The sequence below is a fragment of the Solanum verrucosum genome, unplaced genomic scaffold, assembly GCF_900185275.1.
Source record: "Solanum verrucosum unplaced genomic scaffold, falcon-dt-bn FXZP01000261.1, whole genome shotgun sequence".
Taxonomy (NCBI): Eukaryota; Viridiplantae; Streptophyta; class Magnoliopsida; order Solanales; family Solanaceae; genus Solanum; species Solanum verrucosum.
In genome coordinates, this window is record NW_026019969.1 from 3,983,470 (window position 1) to 3,996,486 (window position 13,017).

The 13,017-nt window shown below is 33.4% G+C and overlaps 3 protein-coding genes across 3 annotated transcripts; all 3 read right to left on the reverse strand.

Annotated features, from left to right (window-relative positions):
* Window positions 1-37: 37 nt before the first annotated feature.
* LOC125816592 (pathogenesis-related protein P2) lies at window positions 38-945 on the reverse strand. Its single transcript, XM_049496204.1, has 2 exons — window positions 643-945; window positions 38-396 (listed from the first exon to the last, which is right to left on the reverse strand). The coding sequence occupies exons 1-2, from the start codon at window positions 907-909 to the stop codon at window positions 232-234; spliced, it is 432 nt and encodes a 143-aa protein (XP_049352161.1). The 5' UTR covers window positions 910-945; the 3' UTR covers window positions 38-231.
* A 2,143-nt stretch (window positions 946-3,088) lies between these two features.
* LOC125816584 (uncharacterized) lies at window positions 3,089-6,737 on the reverse strand. Its single transcript, XM_049496193.1, has 3 exons — window positions 6,463-6,737; window positions 4,128-4,483; window positions 3,089-3,955 (listed from the first exon to the last, which is right to left on the reverse strand). Exons 1-3 carry the CDS (start codon window positions 6,539-6,541, stop codon window positions 3,371-3,373), a joined length of 1,020 nt encoding a protein of 339 aa, XP_049352150.1. The 5' UTR covers window positions 6,542-6,737; the 3' UTR covers window positions 3,089-3,370.
* A 4,545-nt stretch (window positions 6,738-11,282) lies between these two features.
* Window positions 11,283-12,722, reverse strand: LOC125816588 (wound-induced protein WIN2). The gene is made up of 2 exons (XM_049496201.1): window positions 12,187-12,722; window positions 11,283-11,852 (listed from the first exon to the last, which is right to left on the reverse strand). The coding sequence occupies exons 1-2, from the start codon at window positions 12,610-12,612 to the stop codon at window positions 11,643-11,645; spliced, it is 636 nt and encodes a 211-aa protein (XP_049352158.1). The 5' UTR covers window positions 12,613-12,722; the 3' UTR covers window positions 11,283-11,642.
* Between the last annotated feature and the right edge of the window lie 295 nt (window positions 12,723-13,017).

A 13,017-nucleotide genomic window follows, 5' to 3' on the forward strand; every position in this document is an offset into this window, starting at 1 on the left:
GTCCGTTTCGAAAAAAATATTTATTTCATTTCCAAAATACATAGTAATAACAATAAGATTTATTTCATTAATCGTGAAGGGTATACAAAGTACATGTAGAGCTTTCATATACTAGTAGTATTAAAAGCTAGCTCGGTCTCATTTATTAACTTGAGATAGTACATAGTATGAAATCAATCTCGATCGTGATTTATTATTATTTTATTGATGATATATGACACTTTTTTAAGCTTAGCAGTTGACAAATTCATAGTTAACATTAAGGTTGCCCCTCTGGTAGCCCAATCCATTAGTGTCCAATCGGTTAAACACGTTTACATCCAAATCAAGCCCTCCATTGCTGCATTGATCTACTATTCTCACTGTTTCTTGTGTTCCTGTTCCTGTGTTTGTCACCTACATAGTAGCGGAGAATTAGAAATTTCATTCAGAAGATTTAAAATATAAAAAATAATTTTAATCATATATAAACACCCTGTGCCCGTACTAGCTCACCCAATACACATGCACATGATTAATTTTCCCTTTAGCTTCACTATACATGGGGTAACTTCATTGGACACATTAAAATTAAAGTATCTAATAAGCATCAATTGTTGAAAAACACTTTTATAGACTATGATAGTGTAAAATTGAGCGTACCCTCAAGCATCTACCGCATGAAGCTTGGCCCCTAGGTCCAGCTGGACCACAAAAAGCGGTCCAGCCATACCTCTGGCGCCACGCTAGAGGCTTGTCAGCATCCCAAGTAGCGCAGTAAGCGCTAGCAGTTCTCAAATCCCAGTTTATGTTCTGCGGGTTGTACAAATGATAGGTTGCCCTAACGTTGGTAGCGCTCTGCGCCGCGGCCATCGCCATCATCATGCTGATGACAAAAAATGCTACACACAACTTGTTAACTCTCTCCATAATATTGTAATTTTAATTTCTTGTGAGGTTTATGTGAAATGGTGAAGGATAAATGGGTGTTATTTATAGGGACAGTAGCTAGTTAGTTAGTGTGGAAAATAATGGACATACAGTATACTTGAGTTGGAAAAGTCATTGCTATTAATTTCATGTAGGAGTTGTGAAAGACTGGAACTCTCCATGACTCATATTCTCTAAAATAATTTTCCAATTCTATATTAATCATGAATGTACAATTACTTTAAGTGAAAGTGAAACTTCGGGGAAAAAAAAGAAGGCTTTACTATATATCAATTTGACCAATTCAAAATGAGTTATGAAAGTTCGTAGTGAATTATTCTGACTAGACATGTGGAAAACAAAATGAAATTCAAGAAATTAATCCATGAATTGCGCAAATACTACTTTTCAATATAATCATGCATAATATAGAAGAAAGCAGAAAAATCAAATTAAATGATGTTAATCTTTACCAGAATATTAAAAAAATCGATTTCTCTACTATCTATTGTAGTTTTACCTACCATTTGATTTGTCGATATTGAAATTTTGTGGTATTCTAATAGACGTGTTTAATTCCAATTGAGATTCTTGAAGGTTACTCTACTATAAACCATACAATTCATGCCTATATAAAGGATAATATATTCCTTCAAAGAGACATCTCGAAAATTTCATAAATTCATGAAATATTCGTAAAGAGATCAAGATAATAAGGAAAGGACCGAGTTATACCCACATATTTTATTAATACTTTTCTTATTTCTTCATATTTTATTTATGGTTGATTTATTTTCCACATTTACAATTTGTTGCAATCAGTTGTCTAGAAATTGGGAAAACTATTCCTTAATTTGGTAATTTCTGCTGAAGAAAAGTCTTCTTGGGTACGTGTATACTGAGAAACAAGAAGCTAACATATGATCAAATATTGTGAAATGTACATTTTCTTGGCTCTCTATTTTAGGTAATTCTAGAAGGCTAATCTTATCCCATGTAGTCTATAATTTGATCTAGTTTTCAACTGGAAAAAAAAAAAAAGTTTACTTGTCAATAGTTATCATGTAATGGAAATGTTTCAAACAACGTAAATCATATTTGAAGCGTCATTATTACTATTTATTTCGCATTTTAGTTTATTTGAGACTGAGATGTACGTAGTAATTATAGTTATTGTAATGACCTTCTTTTCTCCTGTTGGTACATATGATCTGTATTTTTGTCGAACTCTACAAGATGCATATATACTAATAATAACGCAACAATACAAACTTTAAGAGGACTCATACCCAATAATTAAAGCTTTAGGACATAGACTAAATGTTGAGTATGATATGACAAATATTGTTGAGTAGGATTCTAACCTTTTCCATTAAAACTTAGGTAAATGCTGAGCATGATCTGACAAATGTATACATTCCATTTTGAACACAAATAATATGGAGTTATCATTTACAATGGCTCAAGGATAAATGAGGACAGAACCAATATTTTTTTGCAGATGAACTATTAGTATATGTTATGCACTAATCATCTATATATGTTAAATTAAAATACAAGATTAATGGGTTTTGAAAGTGGAAAATTAAAAGAGGATAAGATGTCTTAATTGCATTGAAGTATTATCAAGGGACTAAAGATAATTCCATCTCTATTTAAGAAGCTAGTTAAAGATAGATCTTATAAGCTAATTAATTAGTAGGATTTCACAAGTAATGAAATTAACTAGCATACTAACTAATAATTAGGGAAGGAAGAATAGGCCTCTTAATTAATTTTGCTAGCAAATTTCATTTAAATACTACAACTACGTTTTGTTTTTAATTGAACACCTGCACAAATACTCGAGTGTTCTAGTTAGACACTTTCATTTCAAATTTTTGAATTTTTTTTAGTATGTATCTACATGTTTCCAAGTGTCCATACGTAGATAAATTAACCATTTAAAATATTTCAATTCCTTTAGTTATAAGTATCAAGAAGCCGTAAAACCTAATTGACGCCGATGTGTATACTCAAAGAAGATGACATATATTTTTGTGGTTAACTCAACTACTTAATAGACGTTCGAGAACATTGAGTATCTAAATGACAAGTGAAGGGAGCTGCCAATGTACTACGCCAAAAAAGATGCACATGGAATATATAAATGGTACACATCACAAGTGGAATCCACTGAAAAAGGAAATTTCTTCATAACAAAAAGGGGCACCATATCTTTTGTGGTACAAAGTTGCAAAGTTATTTGATAAAATGTTTGGAGTTAAGCAACACAAGGATCATAGTACAACATTCCTATACAATTCTGTGTCAGCTTTGAATACATATGGGTACACTTCTTATGTATGGACAGCATTCTCTTCAGTGAATACTCCACAACAAAATTTGGAAAGAGTAAATATAATGGACTTATCCATCAAAAAGAGAGGACCAACAAGTAGTAGAACAGATCATCTAAACATTATCTCCACCATCCAAATATTCGAAACAAATATATTCGTCTGAGTCTTCTATTGTATGCCATGAAGGCTCTCGCTTTGGTAGGGTCCTCATTCAAAAACTCAAAGGCGTACATTTGCTTTGATTCTTCCATACCTTCGATTTCCATCACAGCTTGCAGAAGAGCAGGGGTGTCAATGGTGTACTTGCTTTGCTCGATTGTGTCAGCTAGGTGTCGGATGCTTGAGGCTATCGCCAACATTGCATCCTGCAGTGTCTCTGAGCTACGAGTCCGTTTTGCAGCTTGCCCCTCGGGTTGAGCTTCAGGCTCATCTTCATCTTCATTATTAGCAAGCATTTCAGTATATACTGGTTCTTTGGCAGAGGACTGTGTCTCGGTTCCATCTGAATCGTTCATATGCTCTGAACTTGCTGAAAGATATGATGCAGACTCTTGTTCATACTTGCACTCTATCACTGGATTTCCGTTCACTTTGCCTGGCATTCTTGCCCAGCGGCTATGAGCTTGATAATTTCCACATACGATTTTCATTTCTTCATACATGGCTATCTGCTTTCCTCGAAAGGTCCTAGCATCAGGGTGTGCCTGATAACATATTAGATAATATTCGAAGGCATCAAACTAGCAGACCGATTTAAAAAATATGTTATATGGAGAAAACTTAGAGAGGTAAATGAAAAGGGGAAACGTCAAAACACAAAGAAAGGAATTAATACAAAGTCAGAACATTAAGTGGGCATAACAAGCTAAAACTTACAGCAACGTATCTCTTCCAAAGATCATCATCTTCACAGTCTATTGTATTTGTATTGGGATTCCAAGAGAATCCCTCTTGACTGAGGATATTCCTTATTGTGTTGTACCTCTTTTTGATTGTCTTAAGACGATTAACAACCTTTTGGTTATTTAAGGACAAGCTGAAATGAGAATTAACGGCAACACAAGCAGCATTATATGCATTTTCATTGAAGCATTTGTCAACTTTATTTCCATTTCTTGCTTGAATAGAAAGTGCTTCAATCAAACACTTGTCCATTGCCGGAGACCAGACAACATTTTTTCCCTTGTGCTTTGTCTTCCTTGCCCCACTATCTAGGTCATGTTGGTCAAATCCTATAATAAACAGCAAAAATTAATGTTACGTATTCAGAATGCTAAGAGATGGGCAGCTGTATTTACATGCTTGGTTTCACGGTTCGATGCAGACATATCAATCAACTTAAAAACAAGGAGCAAGATGCCGACAACAGATAAAAAAAAATTGTTACTTATTAAAAAAGACAAAAAAGGAAGAGGATGTGTTTATTCCAAGAAAGGTCCCTGATGACTGACGAACCCACATAAATGAAATTGAGAGAGAAAAAACCAGAGGGGACAAAATCACCGAAAACAATTTTTTTCTCTTTGGAAAAGAAGTCAAGAACTGCAAGTACAATTGCGATAATCAAGACTGAACCAAAAAACTGTGACAGAAGTTAAATTTAGCCTGACCTAGGTATAAGCCTCTCCACCCTCCATCTTCCTCAAGAAAGAGGAAACCAAAATCTTAGCTAAAAGAATCCATACCTATACATGCACTAGTTATAAATGTAATATCAGAGACAACCCACAGCATCACTGGCCAGCATACGAGATATGTCGTATATAAAGGGTACTGGAATTGTGATTATCAACTATAAGAATTATCCCAATCGTTTTAGATTTCACTCCAACTTAAATATATTATGCCTGTTGTATATAAGTATGTGAGATACAGGTTATCTAAAAGTTCAATAATTCATGATAATGTGTATAAGCAGGGGAGGAACCACCTTATAGCCCCCTTCGGTGGAAAATTATATTACTTGTACATGGTTAAAATAATTTTTTATGTATATATAGTAGATGGCGAACCCCCTTCGGCTACTTCGTGTGTCTATTTCTAGAGATTTTGAACCCCCTTATTGAAAATATTGGTTCCTCCACTGTGTATAAGTATGCATACATAGAAGCATACAACTTACACACCTAGTAGGAAAAGAGTAATTAACAAAGTGAACTTGGAACTAAAAATTAAAGAAGCATATACAGGCCCGACAAAGGAATGAAATTACTTCAATACATGCAGATATGTGATTTATACCAAAAGCAAAAGTGGAACCCTAAAAAATAACATCAATGAGCTATATCTTCCCTGTCAAACGCACTGCCGCTTCTCCATCCCATCATCTCACACTGTTACTGCTTCGCTTCAAGAATTTATTTTATAACGATAATATGATGGTGTTCCTCAATTTCACACTATAATTAGCTCCTTTATCTCACGAAATATATTAATCAATGGCTATATCTGTAAATGGCATAACAACAGGTGTGCAAAACTCAACTCAACTCATCTACTCCCAACTTGGTTTGGTCACTCATTAAATGAATAGACCAACATAATAGTTTGTCAAAACCAGTAAATTATATCTACTTTTTAGTATGTTTTGCTTCTACGATTAACAACACAATACATGATTCAAATAACGGCCCCTTGGATGCACAATACCTATCAAGATCTGGCAACTATGTCTAAGATCAGCAGATCTAGTTGAAGAAGTTAAAATCTCTCAACTCTTATGGTATCCCGTCTGTTCGAGGAAATGAATTTTTCCTTTCTCCTAATTAATAGTCCCTCATTTTAAGTTACCTAGTCAAAATTCGCCAATCACCTATATGGAAGTATATGCCCATTAGCAGTGTATTTGAGTAATACCAAAAAATGATGTTTAGCATTAGCTGCTACTATTCATCATCACTAAACCTTTACTCCCATCTTGTAACTATTTATGCAGCTAACACAAGAACACTTGGGCCGAAGAGGAAGGGGTAATAGAGAACTAAGAAACTCAAGATTACCAGCAAAAAAAAAAAAAGAACAAAACTTGGGCCGGTAATAGAAATCAAGAAAGTTGATTTCTTCCATCAAAGTATGCAAACACCCATATCAAGCAAAACCCAGATCGAAAACACGCCAAAAACGAAAGAAAACAAAAACCCATATACGAAAACAGAAACCAGAAAATTAGAGCAGACAAGTTCAAAAATTGGGTGAAAATTAAAAAGAGTACCATTAGGTTGATAGGTGGGGGTCTCTGTGGCATAATGAATAGGCGATCTCCTGCGTGTCAATGGTGGTCTGGATCTCATTATCGCCGGAGCTGACGGCGGAGAGCAGCAGCTGAATGGTGGCTGAATTCACAATTGCCGATCACTTTTTGTCAAGAAAATATATTTTTCCACTTACCCTTTTTACCAAAAGAGGATTTGGGTGGATCAGTTGTGGATCATTAGATCTGTAGGGACATATAAAATTCAATAAATAAGTTTATCACATGCTCCCAAACGAAAATACTACTTTCCAAGTCATCAACATAAAAAAAATGTATTAAAATTATTTAACAGTTCATTTTAATGAAAGTCATCAATTAATTAAAAAAAAATTGTCATCAATGCATGACAACTTCAATAGTATCACTCATTATTACATTAAAAAAAAAGAGTTTATATTAATCAAAAATCTGATTAACTCTGCCCATTCAGACTCAGTTACAGCCCTGATGTTTACCATCTAAGCAATTCCTTGATCTTGTCACGTTTTGTTCATATCAATTGATTGCATCATCTTCTTATTCACCCTTAGCTTGACCAACCTTAGACCTCTATATCATTTTAATAAAACATGCAACTCCCTCCCAACTCTCAAGCGCGTACTACAAACCTAAAGTTGATGATCATATGCCTAAAATTAGAAGTATGATGGTATTAGTTAAATATCTCAATATACTCATGTGAATACTTTGTTTCAAGAATATTATCTAAAAATATATATACATCATTAACAATGAGAATAATACTGAGCACTGTAATGAACTACTAAAACTAATGACCTTGTTTAATTCCCATTGATTTCACAACCCCATTTAGAAGTACATCATACAACTTTAACAATTTCTTATGATCTCATCAATTACAAACAATGTAAATGGCGGCAAAAATAATACTCTATATACTCAGACAAAAACAGTGAAGCCAAAATCGCTCAACATGCCATAGCATATAAATACATCTTTAATTTTTATTTGGTTATGCCATAACTATTTCCTTACAACTACAAGATGGATAAACAAATACAAAAGAAGGTTCCTAAGTTGTATTAGTTTGATATAACTAGCTACCTTCACACACTAATTAGACTAACTAACTACATATAATAGTAGAATAAAAACATACTTGCACAAGCATTCTCCACGATGGTTTTGTATCAAGGATCCGACTTGACTTCTTAATAGAAACAATAAACCCTCCTCCTTTATCCGGGCTTGGGACCGGCTGTGTTACATTACAAACAAAACACAGGCGGAGTTAAAAGACTTCTTTTTGGTATGGATCAGCATGACCTGCCATCACTTTACAATCATAGACAAGTCACCTTCTTAGCACAGTCACGTTACCTTGAACAATTGAATTAACGATTGAAAATATTTTAAATTTTTTTTAGAATCTTAGATATTCCATAGCAAGGCATTGGATTAGGCTAGACCAACTGAAATGTGTCAACTCTCTGTCTTCGGAATGTGTGACGGGGAGAAGAGGATCAAGTCTAATGAAGGGTACTGCACGAGTATATTACTACTATCACGAATTAGGTATGACCTAACCCCAGCTGAGATTGAGCGTGGATATTTTGAAAAAGTCCTTCAAAGGCATTAGTCTTCGACTTTTCGTTATGTAACCAAGATCCTAGTTTAACAGTAGAAATATAGCCTCAATTACTTGGAGGAACTCATGAGACTCCAACCGGCTCACTCACTAGGACCTGGGGATACGCAACATAGGACATAACGGGTCAATTGGTGCATAGTATTCACACAGAATAGATATATTTAAGCTCATTTTCGTCTGTTGTGATATACTTTTTGATAGATTTAGCATTTAGCTCATATGCATTTCCATTACCCTAGATATATTGTAAGTTCATGGCTCATTGCCTGTCCTTTTAATTGCGTTATTCACTCCCTCGCCAATAATTGATCTATATTATCAACTCTATATCCAATCACAAGGCACTAACTTCGAATCTAAAACTAAAACCTTCTTCAGACTGTAGCGGAGGTAGTAAAGCAGGGTAGGCTTCTACTTCACCCATGATAGCAATCCTAACAAGTGCAACACTAAACCATCACATAGTATAGACTTGGGTTTGAGAAAGTGTTGTGTGTGTAATAACCTCCAACAGATTGTCCGATACACACAAAAGAAGTTCATACCTAAATCCACTACACAAGTATAGTATATTCTAAGATTTATGGAAAAAGGTTTATCACGTTAATTCAACCATTCAAAAGAAATTCGTGACTGAAATCTATATACCATATTGTGTCTATATCACAACTTAACATATATATGTATCAAAGCCTAGTTAATCTAACCCCTTAAAAGCATCATTCCACTTCAACCTAATTTGACATTAGTTCATAGGAAATACTACCATGTATTTCTAAACTAATTACTAGAAAACAACGCAAACTTTTTGTTTAAAGAAAAAAAGTAGAACAATAAAACACAAACTTTTTTTTTTTTTTTTGCAAACCGAAGTATAAACATCATAAAAACCAAAATATTTTTTTCTTTTTTTTAAAATATAGTTGAAAGTTGAAACAACTAACACAACCAACAATTTTTAATTTTTTTTAGAAGAACGTAAAACAAAAACACAAAAACCTTTTTTTTTTTTGGAAAACTAAGTAGAAACAACTAACAATTTTTTTTTAATTTTTTTTTTTGAAAAGAACGTAAGACAAAAACACAAAAACAAATTATTATTTTTTGAAAACCAAGTAGAATCGAACAAAAAAAAAATTCACGTTTCATCAAACACTTACTAATGGCTCCTGCACCCAATGATGGTCAAGAAATCTCTTTCGGCTTGAAGATCATCGCCAAAACTAACGGTTCTTTTGATGCTTTCAATGGCGATCCTCGCTGCCTTTCTATCTTTATCTCTTTTTCTCTTCGAGTTGCCTTTCTGTTCTTGCAATTGCTTATCCCACAATGCAGCCTTCTTCTTCATCTCTTCTTCATCATACGCATCGCCAAGAACTTGTTGTTGGGACTTCTCGATTATATGTGCATAGCGCTTCTTCAACATTGCAGCCCGAAGAAGGTGTTGTTGGGACTTTTCCAACGTCTTATCCTTCTCTGTGTTCATAATGTAATGTAACAATGAAAAAGCTAATTAATAAAAGCTGAATTTTGATAGAAAGAAAGTTGATCGAAGAGAAGATATATGTACGTAGAAAAATTACGCTTTCCTATTTTATTTTTTTGGAAATGGTTTATGAAAAAGTTTCCTAAACTAATAAACCAAAATACCAAATATGGTAACTTTTAGAAATGTTTTTATTATTTTCAAGCATGATCAAATTAATGTAAATTTTGATTCAAGTAAATTCAAGGTAGTCCATTTATGATTGTTATTATTTAAATAGGTGTGAGTTAAATATGTAGTTAATTAGTTTCACCATCTCTTTTATTCTTTATTAATTTTGCATATAGACTTTTTAATCTTGATTTTCATTAACGTAATAGTTTCTAAACACTAATTATGGATATATTTAAAACACTGATAAGAGTATTTAGGATTTTTTTATTAATTGTCTCTGCCTTTTTAAAAAAAATATATATATTATGTACATTACTATCTGAATATAGATTTTTAAAGCTCTATATAAATGCATGTCTTTTTGCACTACAACATGAACTATATATTTATGTACTTCAAATTAAAACATCTTAATTCCTTTGTTTAAAAGACAAAAATACAAGTACAATCCAAGAGCCAATTATTCCTATGTCTTTTATAAACTATATGTATCCCAAGTGGAACATAGAAAAGGTTTTAATCAAGGACGTTTTTGACATTTATGCAGAGAAAACATTAATTTGTTACCAGAAATAATGTTATCTTCATATTTTATTTTTATTATATTTTTACTCCTTCCTACAATTCTCGACTCCAGTCTTTTGCTCTCTTTAGTGATGCAAATCCACTACCATAAGGTTAAAGTTGGTGGGCGCTTACTGGGGGTGTATAGGCCACACCTTCAAACCAAGCCAAATCGAATTGATTTTATTTTTTTCCAAAGTACTCATGACCTTTTTTTTCGTGAGTTTTTGATATATTTTCCTAACACAACGTCTTTGAGATGTTATTGTGTTGGAAAAATGATTCTAGTATCTCAAAAAGAAGTGTTCATATTATTTTCTATATTCATCATATTAAATGGGTGTTAATATCCAGTTAATTGTCTTATAAATCATTATTAATTTTGGCCTAAATATGGCAGTTGGCCAACGTCTACTTCCTTCCAATTGGTCTTCAATCTTTTGCCTTTAATCTTCATATACAGCCTTTATAATTCTTAATTCTTTTGACCGTTGGTTGATGACTATTTTTGGGTATATATATATTCATCTTGTGTTTTTATGGACAATAAGAAAAGATAGAACTTAATACATATTTGAGAGTAAATCTTTCTTCCTATATTCTATTGGTGTACTGGGTTTTGTTCTTTGAATCTTTTTTAGTTTCTGGCTCCTAGTTTTATATTCTATTAATGTACTGTGTTTTGTTCTCTAGCTCGCCTCTCTCCTCTCTCCCAATCTCGCTCGCCTCTCTCCTTCCTCTCCCAATATATACATATACAGCTCACCTCTCTCCACTCTTTGTCATCTCTCGCTCGCCTCTCTCCTCCATCTAACATGTAGTTACGAATCGTTATTAACAAACTATAGCTATGGAGCATAATTAAGTTATTTTTATATGATTATATGTGGAAATTCCTATTTATAGAATGACTAAATTGAAAAGAGTGACATAAATTTGTATGCGACAGTAAAAGTATTATTTTACATAATGTTGTATGACAATTTCATATTGTCACTCACTACATAACATAAATAACATCCCAATTCAATCCCCAAACAAGAGTTGTTGGAATTTCTTATTCAAAATTCAAATAAGTCGAGTACAAAATGATCACAAATACAATACACACTTCAACTCACTTTTTCCTTAAATGAAGACATCCATGATCAACAGATCATATGGAATTGGATAACCCCTTCGAAGTAACCATTTTTCCCCCCTTTTTTTCATTTTTGTTCTTTTATTCTTTATTTAAATCATCAAAGATGACTTTTATACCTAATACAATCATCAGAATAAACAGAGCCATGTAGTTGTTTCTCATTCTTTGTCAACAACAGAGAGCAGAGGAACATTGACATTGTCGCCACAATTAACAAATTGGTAGTTCACAATAAGGTGACCTTGTTGATTTCCTACTCCGTCTGTATCGATTTGTCGAAAAACGTTGATGTCCAAGTCTAGTCCGCCGTTGCTGCATTGATCCACAATTCTCACTGTCGTTTGAGCTCCTGTACGTGTATTTGTCACCTGTATATATAATTTGCGATGGTATTAGTTAAGTAATATTATTGTGAACTAAAGAGATAATTCTGGATAAATTATATAACAATCGTTTTCTTCGTGACTGGTTTTTGTCGTAAAAGTCAATTTAGATCTAAAATACAGTGAATGTTGACCAGTACTCATCCAAACACATTTCAAAATAATAGTTTTAAAGAAATCTTACTTTGGGAAAAATACATTTGTTATCCTGACCTTGCTATGTATAATTAAATCTCAATATGTACGTTGTTTCTGATAACTCTTTAATTTCAATTTTTCTGAATTAACAATAAAAGCGGAAGGATGTAGTATATCTTACCCTTAAGCACTTTCCGCACGAGTCTCGACCACGAGGTCCGACTGGACCACAAAAAGCAGTCCAACCATACTTCTTCCGCCAGGACAAAGGCTTATTAGCATCCCAAGTTGAACAGTAAGCGCTAACAGCATTCAAATCCCACCCAACATTCTGTGGGTTATATATATGATATGTTGCACGAACGTTTTGCGCGCTGCCCCCTTGGCCTGGAGCTGGTCCACTTCCACTGCACTGGCTCTGGCAACCTTGGCTAGGTGAACAATATTCGGGTGTCGATCCACACCACCCGAATTGGCTGCAACATAAGTTGTTGCCACATAACGCTCCGCCCCTTTGCCTTCCGCACTGCTGTGCGTTGGCAACTGAGGTTAGGCTGATGCAGAGAACCAGAGCTAGCAAAATAGGACCACAACTTAGCTTCTCCATTTTTTTTCCAAAAGTGTATTGATCTACGTTTGATCTATAATAGATTTGGGGGTTTTATAGGACTCTATTTATGTATTTATTTTGTTTGTGTCCCTGAAATTTGGGTGCTTGCAAGTTGCAGCTGCTATACTTTTAATTAATATTATATTCGTCAACCTTTTAATTGTTATAGTTTTTTTTTTCTAAAGTTAAACTATAAAAACTTTGATTATCATTTTACGTTGCATATTTTCATCATATTGATATGCAAAAAATTGCATTTTATAGTATTTTTCGTATGATTTTTGAATATCTAAATTTTTTATTTAAAATATCGAATTAATGTAATCTAATTTAACTTTTAAAATTAATCAAATTGACTTCTGAAAAAGTAACATTACAAATAAAAATGGTCAGAGGGAGTAG

Bases quoted from the DNA above. Each gene is read 5' to 3' on its own strand.
- LOC125816592 (XM_049496204.1), bottom strand. From the start codon at position 909: ATGGAGAGAGTTAACAAGTTGTGTGTAGCATTTTTTGTCATCAGCATG. The intron at 397-642 runs GTACGCTCAATT...GCTACTATGTAG, and splicing joins CATGCGGTAGATGCTTGAGG to GTGACAAACACAGGAACAGG.
- LOC125816584 (XM_049496193.1), bottom strand. From the start codon at position 6,541: ATGAGATCCAGACCACCATTGACACGCAGGAGATCGCCTATTCATTAT. The intron at 4,484-6,462 runs GTACTCTTTTTA...TGTTTATTATAG, and splicing joins CCCCACCTATCAACCTAATG to GATTTGACCAACATGACCTA. The intron at 3,956-4,127 runs GTAAGTTTTAGC...ATATGTTATCAG, and splicing joins TTTGGAAGAGATACGTTGCT to GCACACCCTGATGCTAGGAC.
- LOC125816588 (XM_049496201.1), bottom strand. From the start codon at position 12,612: ATGGAGAAGCTAAGTTGTGGTCCTATTTTGCTAGCTCTGGTTCTCTGC. The intron at 11,853-12,186 runs GTAAGATATACT...TTATATATACAG, and splicing joins CGTGCGGAAAGTGCTTAAGG to GTGACAAATACACGTACAGG.